This window comes from Lepisosteus oculatus, chromosome 19 (genome assembly GCF_040954835.1).
Source record: "Lepisosteus oculatus isolate fLepOcu1 chromosome 19, fLepOcu1.hap2, whole genome shotgun sequence".
Taxonomy (NCBI): Eukaryota; Metazoa; Chordata; class Actinopteri; order Semionotiformes; family Lepisosteidae; genus Lepisosteus; species Lepisosteus oculatus.
This window is the reverse complement of record NC_090714.1, coordinates 13,979,784-13,998,345: the sequence shown is the minus strand read 5'-3', so window position 1 is coordinate 13,998,345 and position 18,562 is coordinate 13,979,784. Positions and strand designations below refer to the sequence as shown.

The 18,562-nt window shown below is 39.1% G+C and overlaps 1 protein-coding gene across 24 annotated transcripts in view; it reads left to right on the top strand.

The window, feature by feature from the left end:
* The window catches only part of rbfox1 (RNA binding fox-1 homolog 1), a 644,474-nt gene that overhangs the window by 596,924 nt on the left and 28,988 nt on the right, over positions 1 to 18,562 (top strand). For all 24 annotated transcript variants that reach the window (XM_069181079.1, XM_069181083.1, XM_069181077.1 and 21 more), the window contains 3 exons: positions 976 to 1,068; positions 2,785 to 2,845; positions 6,533 to 6,586. In XM_069181079.1, the coding sequence (XP_069037180.1) occupies positions 976 to 1,068; positions 2,785 to 2,845; positions 6,533 to 6,586 (208 nt within the window). The remainder of the gene's footprint in view (positions 1 to 975; positions 1,069 to 2,784; positions 2,846 to 6,532; positions 6,587 to 18,562) is intronic.

The window sequence follows — 18,562 nt, the reverse complement described above, 5'->3', positions numbered from 1 at the left end:
TACTTCTAGATCCTAAAGGTTTCTCCTGCCATTGAGCTGAAGGCCAGTAGCAAAAAGGCAGACTTGAAATTTAGTTTTTATTTGGAATGGGAAAACAGTGTGTGTGCATTATTCTGGTCGAGTAAGAACTGCAAGTTGTGTTTTTTTATTAATTTGTTAATGCTCATTTTTATATCTGTGTCATGTTTAGCATTTTTTTAGTTTCCATTTGTAATTAAAGCCTTAGCTGTTAATAAATTGTTTTGATTTGTTCTCACAAGTTAAAACTGAAGTTTGACAGAAGAAAAAGCATTGTTAATTTATATCCCTAGTGTTGCATGAAACATATTCTGAGGATAACCACTGTAGCATGACTCAGTCGCCAAAAGGCAATGTTCTACAATATTTTGTCATACAGTATGTTGTCAATTCTGCACACAAGTGTTTACTTTCTTATAAGTAGATTCTTTTGTTCTGGTTGGGAAAATATTTACGCATGTAAGGGGCTCACTTTTTTTTCCTCATAATTCAGTCTCTCTCCTTCTATTGTTTCTTTTTGTGTGAAGACACTTTAAATTTATTTTAATTCCATTTTTTCAGTAGATTTATTTTCTTCTGTTACAACCTGTTTGAGGTATTTTTTTTTAAATATATGTATATGTTTTGGGGATATTTTTATCTGTTATCTCTTGGGCGGGTGAGGGTTTGTCTCTAACTCCAGGGGAAGATATTGTTCACGTCTGTTGCTTATTTATTGCACATCTCAATGCTGTTATTTATTTATTTTTTTGGGGGGGAAAGATTATTTTCTAATTTGCATGTTAAAGAAGCGAAAATCAAGAAATGTAAAAAAAAAAAGAATAAGTCAGACACACACGAAAGAAAATCTTTTGGAGGGGGAAAAATGATTTTAAAGTAACGGGACAAAGTAAAACTTTGGTCAATGATTGAATGAATAACATGCATGTTGTCTCCCCTTCTCCCGCCTGCATGCAGGGATTTGGTTTCGTAACATTCGAAAATAGTGCCGATGCGGACAGGGCGCGAGAGAAATTACACGGCACGGTGGTAGAGGGCCGTAAAATCGAGGTGCATGTTCCAAATATTTCCCTTCTCATCTCTTTCTGAATGTCTGCTTCACTCTCATGTTGTTGTTTCAGATACATCATTTGTCTCTCCATGTGCTCCTTCCCTCCCCCATGTTTTTTTTTTCCTTTATTTTTGAAAAAAATCTATCTATAGAAAACTATCTGTATCTGCTCAGGTAGATCTTTTTACCTTTTATTTATTTGTTTGCTTTAAAAGGCCTGTATGACCTTTATCTCATTTAGTTATTTGATTTTGTTATTATTTGTGTACAAATAATAGAGAGAGAAAACTCTCCCCCCCCCCCCCAAACCCATATGAAGCTATGATTTCCTATGTTGAATTATGTTTTTTTAACTTTTTTAAAAAAAATGGGTGCAGTAATTTCCAAAATAAAGCTTAAAAAAAAGGAAATTGTGTATTTATTGAGAATAACTATGGTTAGCTGCCATACTGCAGGGTTGATGAGGGATATGCGGTGGCCTGGAAATAAATCAACAACATCCAACAATTCTGTGACCAAAATCCGAAACAAAACGAATTCGGAATGTTTTTAGGGTGCTGGAATACGTTGTAGCAGACCAAAGGGGGCGAAATTGGGGCGTTAGTTGACCTAATGTGTCTAAAATTGTGACAAATCAGTACCTGCAGAAGTAAACGCTGTGTCACCACTGATTCCCACTCAACACTGCCATTGAAAGCCTGTTTTTCTAGAGTCATTCCGATATTAAGTGGTGTCGCCTTTGAGTAAGATGTTGCATATTTTGCCTTTTTATCCCCCCCCTTTTCAACGATAGAGCGTAGGGCCCTCACCAAACTCTCAGTAACCACGGTAACTGTATACATACACATGCTGGCGATGTGCCGAATGGTAAGTGGAGAAGTCCATCTGCCGTTTCACGTATTAAGCGCTGATACCACGTGAATTTTTTTGACTTGTTGTTATTAAGTTTCTTGATGCTATTTTTATATTGGTACGCCTGTACTTGAGTGTACGTTTTTTAGCCGCCTGAGAGGCACTGATTGGACTGAACTGACTCGTGCACATCTTACTCAGATTGTTAACTCCATATTGTGTTAAATAATGCACCCTCTTTTATCCTTTGTTAGCTGTGGTTTAAGCTTGAATGATTTTTTTTTCTTTTTCTTTGTTTAGTTTTTATTTTTTTATTTATTCTTGCGATGAAACAAAGGCTCTTGTTCCAAGTGTTGAATGCTAAATGTTGCTTTTTTTTTTCCAATGGTATTTCTATTCTCAAGGGTTATGTTGCACACTGCTAATCTTGTTTGTCTTTCTTTGTTCTTGTACCTTGTCTCTCTTCCCCTTCTCCACTGCATGTTCCTTCATATATGGATATTTTGTTTGTTTGGTTGGTTGTTCTTCCTATTTTGTTTTTTAATTTATCATGAAGTCTTAAAGCATGCTTTCAATTTTCTAAATGAAAATATGCAGTTACTTTTCATTTGCTTTGATGTCTTTTTCTAAACTGATAAATGATATTGCTTTTTTGAAATGATATATAAGATAAACGTAATGATAAAACTGTTTGTGATTTTGTTATGCATCTTATTTTTGTATTTAAATACAGATATATTTATTTGAATGTAAATACAGTAATGATAATGCATGCATTTTTATTAGATGAAGTAAATTAATGTACAGTATGAGGACACAGACACCATTCCAGGGTATACTAATTTTGTCTTCTTTGTGCTTAGGTTAATAATGCAACAGCACGGGTAATGACAAATAAAAAGACAGTCAACCCTTATGCAAATGGTAAGTCAAACTTCAACCTCTCAGGTACTAGAGTCTGCTGGTGTACCCCTCTGCCTCACAACGTGGTTGCTGCATATCGTCTATGGGCAAATAGCTTTTAAAGTCTGTATTACAGATGCAAAAGCTAGCTACTGAATGTATGAAAACGTATGAAAAGTTCTTCTATGGCTGCCTAGCCTGTGGTGCTGTTAAAGGCTAGTAAAGAGGAAAAGGTGTATCCGGAGCCCCTCATACGCAGATGTTGAAATAATAGGATTTATATTGTGCTTTTTATCCCAGAGGATCAGAGCACTTTACATGTACAGTACAGTAGGAGGGGACTCTCTCCATCCACCACTGCAGTGCAGCCCCACCTAGGTGGGGCACAACAGCCATTCTGCACCTGCAGCCCCACTGATCAGGTGCAGGGGCGAGAATTTGTGAACTGAATTGGCCAGAGTGGAATTTAATAAGGACTCCAGGGTAAACCCCTATTCTTACAACCAGGGAGTCTTTCATGACCACATTATTAAGAACCACAGTTTAATGTGTCGTACAAAGGGTAGCACCTCCCCTCCATGCTGGAGTGCTGGTTTGTAAATTCTGGCCCAAGAAGAAGGACACCACCCACTGATCTGCCAGGTGTAACATTTTGGACTGAGCAAAGTAGTGCTTAGCAGCTCTTTCACTCGCCCTTCTCTATAACCATGCACGGCTCACAGATGGAAAACCTTAGAGAAATGGAGCACTGAAAGATCAGGGGAGTGCGTCTTAAATCTTTCACACTTAAATGTTCTTCTAAGTGTGAGGGGTGAGGCGCACACGGCAGTGACTGTCTGGAGAAGAAATAGGAAAGGGGTGGATTTTCTCTCGAGCTGCAGCATAAGGTCCAGCACTTGCCTTTGCTTTGAAAAGTAACTGGGCATTTAATGGTGAGAACTGACAGCTCTGCATTCCGAGTTTATAGGAAATCAATGAGAAGTGCCCTGGTTTAAAATACCATATGTACAGGGAGCTTTATAGCGTCACTCTTGGTTAGCTTCCCCAGATCAGGAGCTATCTGATTTGCTAATGGCTCCCTTCCTTATGATCTCATGATTGTTTGGAACAAAGGAAGGCACGGCTCTTACATTTTTCATGGCAAAGTAAAAGTGTTAAAGTTGCCAAGCTGTAAGGGCATACTGCAGAGATCAGCACAGTGCTGCTATTTCGTACATCTTTAATTTTAAACATACAGGAACGCGTACTATGTAGGCCCGACTTGTACAATGCCATAATTTCACAGTTGCATTTATATGTTCTTCTGTTGTACAGCTTGGCAGAATCTATTAAATTCATCACCATCTGTGATAAATTAACATCACAATAACAACCAACATCAACAATTGTTTGGTGTGTGTGACATTTTGAGCTTCAAGGCACACCAGTTTAACCTACTGTATCTAATCTGTCTGTGTACAGTATCTGGAGCTATATGTCAATGAGTGTATCAGTCTGTCTGTCTAGCAATATGCTTTAAATATTTTAAAAGAACAGTGAAAGCATCAGACATTGATGTGAGGAAATCTCTTAATATATAGGCAAGCAACTGTCTGTTCTTAAAAAAAAATGCCAGTCTAAGAGAGCTCATTAGTTAGGTTATAGAAGTGCAGAGAATGCAGAATTGGGCAGTCATACTTTTAATAAATTGCCAGTTTACAGCACGGAGGAATCAGCTCACTTTTAAACCCGGCGTCTCATAATTAAGCCAGCCCTCATGGCCTGAAAAAGTCCAATTTAAACACTAGAAAGCAATGAGGCTACGGCAGACAGGAATCTTCCTCTGTGACACAAATGAGCAACTGTCAGCTGTTAAAGGCAGGGGCCTGTGTTCAGAGTAGCAAGGTGCATTGTAAAACTGCAAATTGAAATCATGAGTGGGTCAGGACACCATTTATAATAAAACAAAACTTAATGCGCTGTCAACGACTTTTATGGGCATCACATTGGTGGGATCAGTTTGTTTTAATTAACTCTAGCTTTTCACATCTCTGAGTTTACAGCTGCATCGTCAGAACATTAGGATCGCTTTGTGGCCTTGACATGACAGATGACATTTTAAAACAAACAGTGCAAATAGGGCTATTTTTTATCATGCAAAATGGAACTGCTGGGGACAACCCAAGATAAAAGATCATGGATATAATAAAAAGATAATTGATTTTTATTAGCTTTGCATTTTTACATATGGGTTGCAGACAGCAAAGGTGGGCTGGAGCTAAAGTGATGTTTGACAGTGGAGGAGATATATAAGATGGCAGTGCAGAGATGAATGGTTTCAGGAGAGGAGCAGTATAGCCAGTATAGCCATGTCTCACGCCACCTGCTAGCAAGCATTCATTCATTTTTTTTTATTTCCTATCAATTAAATGAACGTTTCTTTCATGATAAAAGAGCAGAAAAAATACAGAACTAGAAATGGCAATGCAGCAAGGTAATATAGATAAGAAACAGTACTTGAGACCTGTCTGTAAGCGTTGATTAAAAATGTAGCCAAATGGCATGTAAAATCTCCCAGAATGCATCAAAAGCTCTGGACCCCAAATGAAACAAAAAAGCCTCAAAATGGTGCCCAGTGTATCAGCTCCTTGGTCAGTCAATCTCTGTGTGACCCTGGAAAGTAAGTCACTTGCCCTGCTTGAGCTTCTTGTTCACACAGCTGTCAGATTTAAAACCAGGGCCAACCTTGATGTCTCATCAGCTTTGGTACGGTATCCTACTTCAGTCTAAAACAAAATCCCATTCTTTCAATCCAATATACGTAGTAAAATGAAGCAGTATGGGCATACATGAGTTAACCTGCATGACTTGAACACACTTTAAAAAAGCTTTAGATTGCATAGTTGCTATTTATTTTAAAACACTTTCAGTTTTGCTAAGCTGTAATTTATGTAAATAAATCCCCAGCTTCTTGGCAATCAATATTTTCCAGAGGGCCTGGCTTGTTTTCCTCTGATGGCTTGAACCAGGGTACCTCGGCAGCCCTGAGACTGCTGGACGTTAGCTCCTGTCACACATGATTAACCCACACAGTTATGGGCTGCCACATGACTCGTAGACGAGACAAAGTTAAGTTTAATTGCTGTTATTTCCATGATAAATGGAAGTCTTGGCTTCGACGGCTCGGGAAAGTTAGACGATGCAGCCATCAAGAATAGGGAGTGGGAGTTCAGATGAAAAATGAGACAACCTTTCAGCTTTAAGCATCGACCAGCATCTCGGAAGATTTTTCTCGGACAAACTGAGAAGCCATTAGTATAACTGAAAGTCTGTCAGAGCCCCTCCACCCACTGTCTCCTATACTGCGAGACTGGCTGAGGGACAGGCTGGATCGAGCCAGCTCAGCAGAGACCACTTCTTGACTCGAGACGCCAGTCCTCCGGTCACGCTTTGTGACTCGTATTGGGAGTAGCTGGAGCCGATGCCAGAGGATGGAAACTTTGTTCTGCTGTTGTTTTTATTATTCAGTCCAAAAAAAAAAAGATTTTGCTGTCAGCAGAAAACATAAAGGAAAAACAGTTTTGCTTTTTCAGAAACCTCCTCTAACCTCTAACCCATGCGCAATTAAATTTGCACCAGTAAAACTCAATATTGCAGCTGTGATTGTTTGTCATCTTGCCAAGAGTAGGAGAGGAGTGCGGTCTAATGAGGTGTCTCTTTCCTTTGTAGGCTGGAAGTTGAATCCAGTGGTGGGTGCCGTCTACAGCCCAGAATTCTATGCAGGTAAATGCACAATGTGCAGTCATTAATTGAAGGATATCATTGAATCCTGTTTGCTTGTATGTAAGTTCAGGTTGAATGTTTTATTATGATTTATTTTCAGTGAAATTTTCTCCTTCTGCCAGGGTTTGGAAACACCTTTTTTGAAGAGCAAAAATAATGAGAATTCAATGAGTTCCGTCTGCTTGTGACAGTGTCTTCTCAGCACCTCACTTTCTGATGTCGTGTGGCTATGGAGCCCCGCGTGATAGATGGGCTTGTAATCGCGTGCTCTACACGGCTGGTGCTGAAATGTGGGTTTCATCTGCTCGTTGTCAGGAGTCCAGTGAAAAACTCTGAGTTTTCTGAGGAGGTTGTGTCTGACACTCCTCTCCCATCACACACGCACACACCAGATTTTAACACAAGCATTTCAATAAGGGATGGAAAGCCACAGGGTCAGCTTTATCACTAAAGCCAGAAGATGGTAGTAGAGACAGCCAGCTTTTCCATGTCCTTAAAAGATTACCATAAGGTGAGGATTTACAGAAAGGCTGGTAACATGCTCACTAAAGGGAGAATTAACGGCGGCAAGCAGCAAGGCCGCTGGGGGGATCCACGTTGATCTGAATAAATAAATAGAGAAATCACTGTAATATCCTGTCCAGATTTTTGTGAGAGCTAATTTAGAAAGGAGTATGGGAGGGGGGGGGCTCCCAGGAGAGAAATATTGTGCTCCCACAGTGTATAATTTAAAACCTGGCCCGGATCTCTGTGTTGCTACTAAGCAGGCGCTGGCATCACCTCGGAGGCCTGGCAGCCAGTGACTGTTTATTCCAATTAGCCAGTGGGTCCTCTTGTAGCTGGATGAAAATGGCTGTCGGCCCACAGACTCGCACTCACGACTCACAATGAGACACATCTTTCAGACACTGTCTGAACACTGGGGAAGACTTGAAGGCCTCTGAGGTTCCTCTGGGTTCTGATATCTGAAAGCAAGCACTCCGGTCATCTTTCAAAGTGAGCTCATTGTTGGAACTGGAGAGTCCCAGTCCCGACCCTCTGCACTCCGCCGTTATCTTTCCCATTAGGAAGAAAAATATTGCTATTTTATGGTAATTGAAACAATGCAAAGAAAAGGAAAAAAAAAACTGAAAGTCTCCTTGTGCTGGGGCATGGAGGGGTTGGAATATATTTTGTAAATTAAAATCAATATTTTCCATTTCTTCAAACACTAATTTTCCTAATTCAGTGCACATTCTGTTAATTACAAAATGGCAGACTATTGATTTAGTTTCGTCTCACCTTTCAAATCTCAAAACACCTTTCTTCCTATCTGAATGCAGAGTAGGAAAGCTTTCTCCCCTTTAAGTTAATGAGAAGTTTAATTAGAGTATGTGCTGCATTAACATGTTATGATTCTGTTTGCACAGAGAAATTGATCATTTTGTCTCTATAGCATTTGAAACTGATTTTGCCAATTTATTAATCATGGTACTGTCAAGGTTTTGGCATGAAAATAGTTAAGAATATGTATCAGCTGAAGCATTGAAGCACGTTGCTGGACAAAACAATTGAAATCAGACTGTAGTGACTTCTTTTACAAAAAAGCAATACATTAATGTGGTCCATTTTAAAAAAAATCTGTTTCTGAAGGCTGTTATAAACATTAACCAAGGGATTTTGCAGGATTCCCTTGGCAAAAAAACAGACATGACAACCCTGGCTGGCTAATTTTAAATAAGAAATTTGCATATGTTTTTCAGTGGTCTCTTGATTTATGAGCTCAAGGTCTAATACTGCAGGGCTCACAGAGGCTGCAACTTATAAGAGGTCAGGTGCTCAAATTATCCCAGACCAAAGTGGGGCCGACAACAGCCCTTAGGTGAACATCCTCTCCTTCAGCCGGCCAAATGATGAAAAATTCAGCCACTTTAGGTATAAAGATGATGTATCTGAGGAGAAACTGTTGATTTAAGGCATCTTTAATCTTCATAAATAAGTAAAAAACAGAAGGTTATACAAAGCTGTCAGGATGGCACTGATGAATGGCGAATTCACCAGTTCTCAATTGCCGGTGAAGACACACGCCGCAAGGCTGAACCACGTTGTACATCATGTCTGCCAGCTCATTTCTATGATTAAATATTCCGTCAGAGTAGGCTATAACCCTGTAAAGCCTAACAAGATTCATATGATGCCCCACTCGAATTTACATAACTCACTTCTCCCAATGTGGAGCATCCCCTGGTCCGCGAGAGGGAAAGAAAATGAGAATTGAGTAAAATTACTCTGAGAGACAAAATCAATAGCGAGAGAAGAAAGAACGAAGCCCTTAATGTGATGCAAATCTGAGATATAGTTATGTCTTGACAACTTGAAGCACAGCTATTAAAGTCAGAACTGGTGGAACGCGATGTAAATCAACTGAAAAACCTTCTAGCAAAATGAGAGAACCGTCCGGAAGGGATGCTAACGATGTACATTTGTATTTTATTTTGTTTTTGTTTTTGTCAGAAAGCTCTCCCTTTTCATGATTTTTTTTGGAGTTTACAATTTCCAGATTTCGTCTGAGACAACTGAGTCTCACAAGCCAAATGGGATACCTGCCATCTTCCATTTATACTGACAGCAAGAGAAATTCACATTTTAATGTTTCCGTACAAAGCAGGGCAAAGTAGGCTCCAGAACAGACAGGGCTTTATGGGAAAACTTTGATAACATTCCTGTAACCTAGGTAACTGCAAAGGAACAGTGTTATTGAATTTGAGATAAAACTGCAATATCTTTGTAATCGCATAACTTCCCTGTGAAGTTTATTTTTGAAGAACGGCTCTACAAAAATGATATGAGTTGTGTGTCCTATGTAATTTTCTTATATAAGAGTTCATTCATTATCATCCATCTGAAGCCCTATTTCAATCCTGTAGAAGGATACTCTAGTATTAATCATCTTGCGGGCTATTGTAAATATCACATTATATGCTTTTTTATGAGCCATGACTTCCCTAGTTACACCTGATGCAAAATTTCTCTTCTAAGAATTATTACAGATGTGCTCTGGACCATGTAATGTGTCCCTATGAACAGTCTGGTTTATTTGCCCAGAAATGTTGCCTTTAATATGAGCTGGTTCATGGGCTGTGAGTGACTTCACAAAAGTGCGCAGCTCGAGCCCCATAGTCCACTCCTTGCTGGTCTGAGTCTGGGTTGGAACATTAGTTCCCTGTGGGACTCCGCACTCTGTTGCTGGAGTGTGAATAAATGTTAATGCTTTTGCCATTGTTCCAACTCAATACTACTGTTAAATCCCCACTAGTTATACAAGTTTAACCGAATGGAATAATGCTTTAATCCTGATAGCTTTAGAGTCTTTAGAGTGTGTTTGTTTTGCAAGACCTGGTAAATGTTACCAGGTTATACAGAAGATATAGATATAGAAGATACGTTTTTTTTCCAAGAATGCAAAATCACTTTATTTCACAAACATCGCTGCAGGTGAGCCTCTAAGTCCTAAAGGTTAGATGAATATATGGTATAACCTAGTCAGGAAAGAGCAAAAAGGTTATTAATAAGTTGTCAGAGGAGCAGGAGCCTACCCTGGCAGACAGTGGGTGCAAGGCAGGGTATGCCCTGGATGGGGCACCAGTCCCTTGTAAGATACAGAATCACTCTCAAACCAGGGCCAGTTTTCCCTGGAAGTTAATTAAACTACCAGCAATGATAAGCACTGCACCACAGTGTCACCCAGTCTTCCTTTTTATTTCAAGATTAAACAAAATTCTCTTAATGGAATTTAAACTATTAAGTGATAATTCATGATGTTATTCTAGTCTTCCCTCAGGCAGTAGCCTAGAAGGGATTCTGTCTTGGGTAAAAGTAAAGATATCGTTAGAACACAGACTGCAGAAGAGATCTTGCACAGACAATATTAATGTCCTCAGCACATTTGCCCAAAAAAAAAATCTCCTTCTTTTTAACTGTTAAAACACAATAAAGCAAAAGATTTTTGCCAGCTAAAAATGAAGGAGCGTACAGTAACTCTAAGAAGGAATATCGAAAGAATTGCCTGGAACTGTACTCATCACATAGTCTGTCATTATGTTGCAAGTGGTGTTACGTTAAAAACAGTCCTGAAAGGAGCCCACATCTGGATCTGTCAGCCAAGGGCTTCTCTCCTAGAGCTGCTTTGCCACGATTCTCTTCTACGAGCTGTGATTTTCCTTCAGAGAGACCAGGCTGCATTTGACAAGTGTCCATACGCATTTTACTGTGTCCATACAGATTCTGTCGTTTTCTTTAAATCACTGCCTGCATGAAGCATGGAAACAACTTCACGTGTCGAGTTTATCCACTAGCTAGGCTAATTAATGAAATGAAGATTTTTGTTTAACAAGCGCATTCGACTGCAGCATTGAGATGGACACTGGCCAGAGTTCATCCCCCAAAAGCTAGATTTGAAAAGAGGCCTACAATATACACTAGGAGCTCTTCTCACATCTACAGATGCAGCCAGTCAAAATGCACGGTACAACCCCGTACTGTGCGAGATTACCCACAGTTCACCACGTTGTACCGCGGTACATGATTTGGCTGGCCAAAATGACCGACAGGGGCACTCGTTGTGCATTGGTTGTTAGTGAAACTATTTAATCATTTAATCTCTTTACTGTGTATGTTTTAATCCGCTTAGTATTGAATATTTATATGGAATTCTACAACTAAAGGGAAATTTTAGTAGCTGAGCATAAAAAGAAGAGGAGCATAACGTGTCTGAAGGTCATAAACGATATTATTGTAGGTACATAAATATATTATGTACAGTAAACTGTTTATGACTGGTATTGGTAGTTTAGATAAAAAATACACAATGAAACGCTTGGTGGGCTGTTGAATTTCAAGTAATTCTACACATTCATAGGATTGTTCTCCATCTTCATCTAGATTAAACAAATTAAGAACTCTTAAATTAGGAGTTCTGCCACTGTGCTGGATATTTCATATTTCATATTTCATATCTATATACATTTTCTGTTCAAAGCAGCATAGTCCTGTTTAGGAAGTGCTTCAGAAACATATGTACTGTAGTGTATGTGTTAGATGGCTCCATGTTGGGTTGGGTTTAGCTGCACTTTGAAAAGAAGAAGAGGAAGTGGTTGTCAGTTCTGCAGGGATGCTGTGAATTGCATTGCATGTGTCCCAAAGGAGTCCGTGTTGAGAGGCCAGCTCACAATGATTGGCCATTGTCGAGGGATGTGTGTGTATGCTGGTATTTCTGCAGCCTTAAAGTTGCTGCTCTGTCCTTCTGTGGCCCTCATTAAGGCTAAGGCTCAGGAACACTAGAGCTTGTTATATAGGCCTCAACTTCAGCATGTGATTTTTATTTTCCTCACAATTAGCTGGGAGTTTTATAGCTTTTTTCACAAAGGCATAGTACAGTACATCACATTTTTCCTTAGACTGCAGACTCTACGATCCTTGAAACAAAATGCAGTGTTTGTTTATTTCTTTACGATATGTGTATGCTGTATGGCTGGGCATAAGGCTCCTGAAAATTCTGAATTGAAAATATAGGCACTTTTATTGAAGAAAATAACAGGGATCCTTAATTTAACATTCCAGGACACCTGCCTTCTGGGAGGTAATAGTTTTTGGAGATTGGAGTGGGTGGAATGCTGCTGTGCTTTATCTGGAATTAGTTACTCCATGATATTGAATGAAGCTTATTGCTATAAAACATTAATGTCTTGAGACAGTGTTTTCTTCCTGTCTGGGAGAGTCAAAAGTTTATAGGTCCTGGAAACACTGCGGTTACTTAACCATCTGGGTAAAGAAGTGTTTGCTCAGTGTTTAAAGCGCTTCCACAATCTGAAGAAGTCCACCGGGTTGACATTTAATGTGTCATGTCATGACTTAATCACAGTAGTGAAGCAGTCTGGTCATTTTGCAGTCTCAATCCAGTTTGTTAACAGGACTTCAGTCTGAGAAAAGAATTGTGGATTAACATTTAAATACATGAAATGATATTAATATGATATATCTAAAAACAACATTCATTTATTGAAGTAAAAATAATTAATAGATTTTTTTGCAGTGGACCGCAGAAAACACTTATCACTGTAAAGTGCAGCATAAAATATGATACACCGATCTGTAATAAAGACCAGCAACCATTGCTAATGCAGGATTAAGTTGGTTGATATGCTTATTAATCACCCCATATTTTTCCTTCAATGCATAATTTTCTGATAAAATTTCCATCAGCTTCTTTAATTAAACTAATGGTTTAAATGAGGTTCCAGATCAGTAGTTATTAATCCTTCTAAAGAATTTCACAGAAGCCTAAGTTTTATTAATTAGCTAGGAAAAACTTGATATTCAATTTAAAAGTTAAAACAACACTTAAAAGCAAGGGTATTGCTTTATTGTTAAATGGGAAGTTTCTGTGACTTGACATACTGTACCATATCATGTGTCTCATGGAGAGCAAGTTGGGGTATGCGAAAAGATAAATTCCTAATACAAGAAATTGTATAGGGCCAATAAAGTGATCTTATCTTATCTTTTATCATATTCACAAAGCATTCGGCACCTACCGTATTCTATAATGCTTTGTTCTTGTTTTAAAACTACAGTGGGTCTTATTCATTTAAAACCGGAGCTCCCATGTTAAAAAACATTTTAAAATATATTTTTTTCTTGTACAACAACAAGGCAAAATACAACAGATCACCTTGTAGAAGCACAGTCCCGGTGTAGAACTCTCTGTTTCTCGGTGCCACTTGTTACTGAGTTTCTGGTCTATAGCCAGAGAGTTTTTGCACAATTGTCAGTATCTCTGTCTCTCAGAAGTTCCCCTCAAGGTATGGGAAGCTAATACAGTAAATATTGGTCAATAGCTTTTAGTAATCTTTAGTAATCTTTTTCGAGCTGTTCTACCACAGTTACATTTCCAACCTATTTTTTTATTTTTAAAACAGCCTTATCATGATTGCCATTCAGTTTAATTTCATTAACTTCATACAATAATTAAAAAAAGCAATAATGAAACCCTCCATCAAATACAACCCACACCTGAATAAGAAAAGATAAAGAATCAAAAGATCTTTGTCAGTATGCAATACATTTTGCATCATAATTTTGGGTATAGTAAGGCAGAGAAGACAGCCCTTTTGCAGCCTTGAAGAATGATCTGTGATCTGGTTATTTTTACCTCCAGCAGTTGTTGTCCAAAAAACTTGTGACATTGCTCTGGTTTGGCTTTTTTGAGCTGGTTTGTCATGGCTACCATGCTGACAGATGCAAGCATATCATTTATTCATACGTTTTATCTGTAATTAAGGATTCTTCTCCTTCATTCCACTGTTCATCTTTATTCTGGGCCAGGGGTGGAGTGTTAACCCACAGACTGGCATGTCTGTGCCCATGCTGGCCTATGTTTCAGATTAGTACATTATTCACACTGTGAGAGTGTGCCTATCACCTGCACCCTGCACAGAAATATGGTCATCTTTTCTGCTCAGATGTAAACATGTTTTGGAAGGTGCCTGAGCTAATTTGCTGCTGTTACATTAATTGCTCTTGATAATACCTCAGAGCACAGTGAGCCACTGGCTTAATACTAAAAGTATAAATCATACACAATTAAGAACTCTAATTGGCATTTAAAAAAAGGTAAATACAACTACACAGGCAGTGAACACATTGGAGATTGTTTGAGTTTCCTTTTTATGTTTGGAGGTAAATGTGTGATTGTGTGCTAAAGCTTAATGTCTCTTAACGAGCAAATATTGGGGTCTTTGACATCTCTGAAACATCAGTCCTTTTATATTTCTCGGAATATTGTTTTGTAGAAATACACAGACGGCAAACAAACTGGCTGTTCAAATTTTGCGCCTGATACATATTAAAACGATAAACTATGCTGTCCTGGGATTGGATAAACAACAATATGGGTATGACTTCTGAAAGGTGAAAATAATTTTATTGCGAGTCCTTACAGATATTACAGTTCCCATCCATTACAGATCCATTTAAACACTTTGGACTCTCAGATGCTCACAGAATGTGATAAAAGCAGTGGGATTTATGTTAAAGGGCAGTTCTTTATCTTACTGTTTTTGCTTGACTAAATGATTCTTTGGAGGATTTATTTATATAAAGCTTTTGACGATTTATGAGGAACTGGTTCTGGTATCACTCTAAAATCTAGGAATGGATGTGAATTATCTCCAAACATTTCACAACCCTGAGAGGTACAAAACCATCTGGACTTCAAATTCAGCTTTGCGTTTAGAAGTCCAAGTCATCTCAGATGTTTCGCCCTTTTTGATGGGGCTCTTCACCATGTTATGCTTAACTTTGAGCAGTGAGATGATTGTATATATACAAACTGTATAGTGTACAATATATAGCAATTGTACAAAACGCTCCCTATAAATGGTTTATCTACAGTATATAATACAAGATGACAGTCATATGACATATTAGATGTGGGGATGCATTTATAAATTATTTTTTATATTATTTATAATAGGGATTATAAATCCTTCATAACCTGCAATAGATTAGCAGGCAATGTGTTCATAACCTAGTTGTAACCAGTGTACCTACCAATGATCAATAATATGTTTATTAACAAAACTCAGCTGTCAAATATAAATGTTTCATTAATTGACAATTTACTATTAATTGCTTGTTATGAACTAAACTGTGTCAACTGCAATTCCTAAACTAAATTGTTACCAAAATGTACCATTTAAATGTGTGAATGCTGTAACCAATCTGGGTCTTAATGATAGCTGATGACAACATCAGTAAAATTGCGAACATTTCAGCTTATACAAAGTATAAACAAAAGTTATTTTGAACAGGGTGAAAAAAAAATCTAAATAACCTGGCTCTGAAAATCTACTCTTTTTAACAAAAAATGTTTGCTCTTGCGTGACACTTTAGAATAATCAGCTTATTTACCGGAAGGAAGGCAGTATGTGCAAGGGGATTCAATTACTGCACATTCTGTTTTGCAAGCAACTACCTCACATAAAAAGTTAATTAATCAGGGCTGTGTCAATTTCCCTCTGCCTTGTCATTTTGCAGCAAGGTAATTAATCACAAATTGCCCAACACGCAGCGTGTAGGGAAGACAATCCTAGACTCATCTACTGTCTTTCCCCCAAAAAAATGTGGGAAGATGAAAAAACGGCAGTGGCGCATCGGAGAAGGAAACGCAGCCTGCCTTTCATAATCTTTTTATGGAGTCTCGTGCATATCGTAATAGAAAGAGGCAACAAACAGCTGTAGCCTGGAAAAATGAATATTAAAAGAACAAACGAGAGCAGATTTATTGGTCCTTGCTTTGCTGTAATGTCAGAGTGGGAGATTACATAGTGGAAATGAACAATGAAAAATTACCCATACATGTGTAGAGAGGTGATTAAACTTGTACATTAATTACGCGTTTCTTTTTTTAATGCATTGCAAAAGTGTGTTTAATGTGTGATAAAGCGCGTGCAGATGATAAAGTATCAGATGATGGAACAGAAGTCATAGTTGGCCGATGCCTTTAAATAATATTTCTAAGCCTTGAAAAACAAGAGCTACACAGGTTCTTCTGTGTCTCTCATTTTCTTTTTTCTTGCCTTTGCCTGCAGATGAAAAGCATTGCATCCTCACAACAAACAAAAGCTTAGCAATGCACTGTTATCTGCATTCCTTTGGGCACAAATGTATAAACCAATTATATACTAGAATTTTGTTTTTGAAAGACAAGCAAAATGCCAAATACCACACAGGATACCTAATCCTGGCTGCCCACTGCTGCCTCATGGTCCCCTCATTATAGTGGTTGGTGGAGATGTGTCTGCAAGCTGCCCCTTGCTTCTAATGTTCTGTTAAAAAAAACATCAAGCACATTAATAGTTGCTCTCCTGTACAAAAATAATATGCGGCTCAATAACAATATAACAGCAGTGTCACAAATATAATCCAGTGGACAATATTCCAAAGGAAATAAAAAAAGCTTTCTACAGTTCTCCGATCTGATGAGCCAGAAAATGGATTGTTTCTGGATGGGGAGCATGTGGAGACCAAAATATAGGAGGACCAGCCCATTCTCTGTTACTTTTTCAGTCATCCATCCTTCCGCTGTGAGAAGCCCTTTACCCTTAGAGAGCCATAGCCCTGCCTGGCAGGTCCAGGGTGCAAGACAGGGCTACACTTTGTACAGGCCGCCAGACCACCACAGCGCACACATGCATGCAGCAGTCCATTAACCAGAGTGTGGGAGCAAACCACAGAACCCAGAGACGTGTGACAAAGGTACAGTTTAGAATCAAGCCCGGGGCCCAAGAGCTGTGGGGTGGCAGCAGTAACAGCCAGGCACCCGTTCAGGACTGCAAACCAGTGGAGCCCATTGGCCCATCTTGTTTGTGTGGTAGTTTAGCAGCTAAGTAAATTGAAAATGTACAGTATCTGGGTTTTTCTTGAAGGAGCCCAGAGTTTGGGCCTCAGTTACCTGACTGGAAAGCCAGTTTCTTGCAACTCTTCCTATTCCAAAAGTGCTTCCTATTCCAAAAGTGCTTCCTATTCCAAAAGTATCAGTTGTAAACGAATTGCTTTTTAGCTTTCAATTGTGACGTCTCTTCTTCTTCTGCCCATGAGTGTGAAATAGTACTCTAGGCGTGTTGGGCACCTGATCTTCCTACACGACAAAGAATCCCAATGGAATCGGCCCAGTGCCTCACAGAGGATGAGGCAGCTTTATTCTGAGACTGAATGCGTTTACGCAACGTGACCGATTCCCAGGTGTAACCCGTTTTGTTTCTGTATTTGTATTGTAGAACTTGGGGTGTAACCCACACCAGAAAAAGCGGCACAAAACCCAATGGATTATAACTGTGGTTCGGTGTTTTCTGTTATTTCCCTTCTTGTCTGGTCTCCTGGAACAACGCCGAGGAACTGCACGCAATTTATTCCACATTTTCCCCTCGTTTGTTGTTTTACAGCATTGTAATTCGCGATAATCTGCCGAGAACGACCGCGCCGCTCTCTAAGAGGACCATATGTCCTAGCGGTGGTGGCTGTATCCGTCCGCGCTCCCCTTCGCGACTCCGAAGACGAGCTGAGGGGGTTGCCTCTGTGACTCAAGCCCAGCACCGCTCGCTCACATCACTTTTATTATCAGCCTTGTTAAAACTGAAGCGGCGCACAGTAAATTTGTTCCAGAATATTTCGCCTAGCTGCATGCCTAAACGTTTACTTTGTAAAATAAATGTTTAAGGGTGTCTGATTTTAAAGAGGGGGCTGCTTGCTGTGAGATGGAGGGGGGTCGCGGCGTCTTTCGGCAGTGATGGAGCACCTTTCCAAAGGCATATGGGCCCTCTCCCTCGAAACTGTAAACGGGAAACAAATGAGAAAAATAATTATCCCATAAAGCGGTTGTATACTTTTATGACTTTGATGCAGAATCTACCTCCTGTTGGGCCCTGCATCTGCTCAGCTGTAATCTGTCCCTCAGCACTAAAACTTTTACGGTTCTGTTTTCACCCCTTGCAGTCTTTCCTGCTGCACATCTTCCTTCCTGCACTAGGGGAACACTTCGCACTTACTGCAGGAAATGGACGAGCTCGCCTCCTCGATCTTCTTCTTCATTACTAGCAGATTTATTTAACTGATACTGAGCGTGTGTATCAGAAATGTTCACGGACACATTTGTGGAAAAAAAATCTCTATGAATGTAAGAATAAAATATAAAATGTAAGAACATAAGGACAGTCTGCAAGCAAGAGGCAGCCAGTTGGCACATCTTACTCCTTTATTATTTCAGCGTATATACTGTATATGTGCTATAAAATATAGATTTAAAATATAGAAATGTATGCATTATTAGATTTTCTTTGAATTTTTCAAAGTCCTTTGAGGTAATTTCCATGTAATCATTTCAGATTAATGTGTAGTACGATTTATTTTTCTTATTTTGGTCACAAATACAACCTTGTC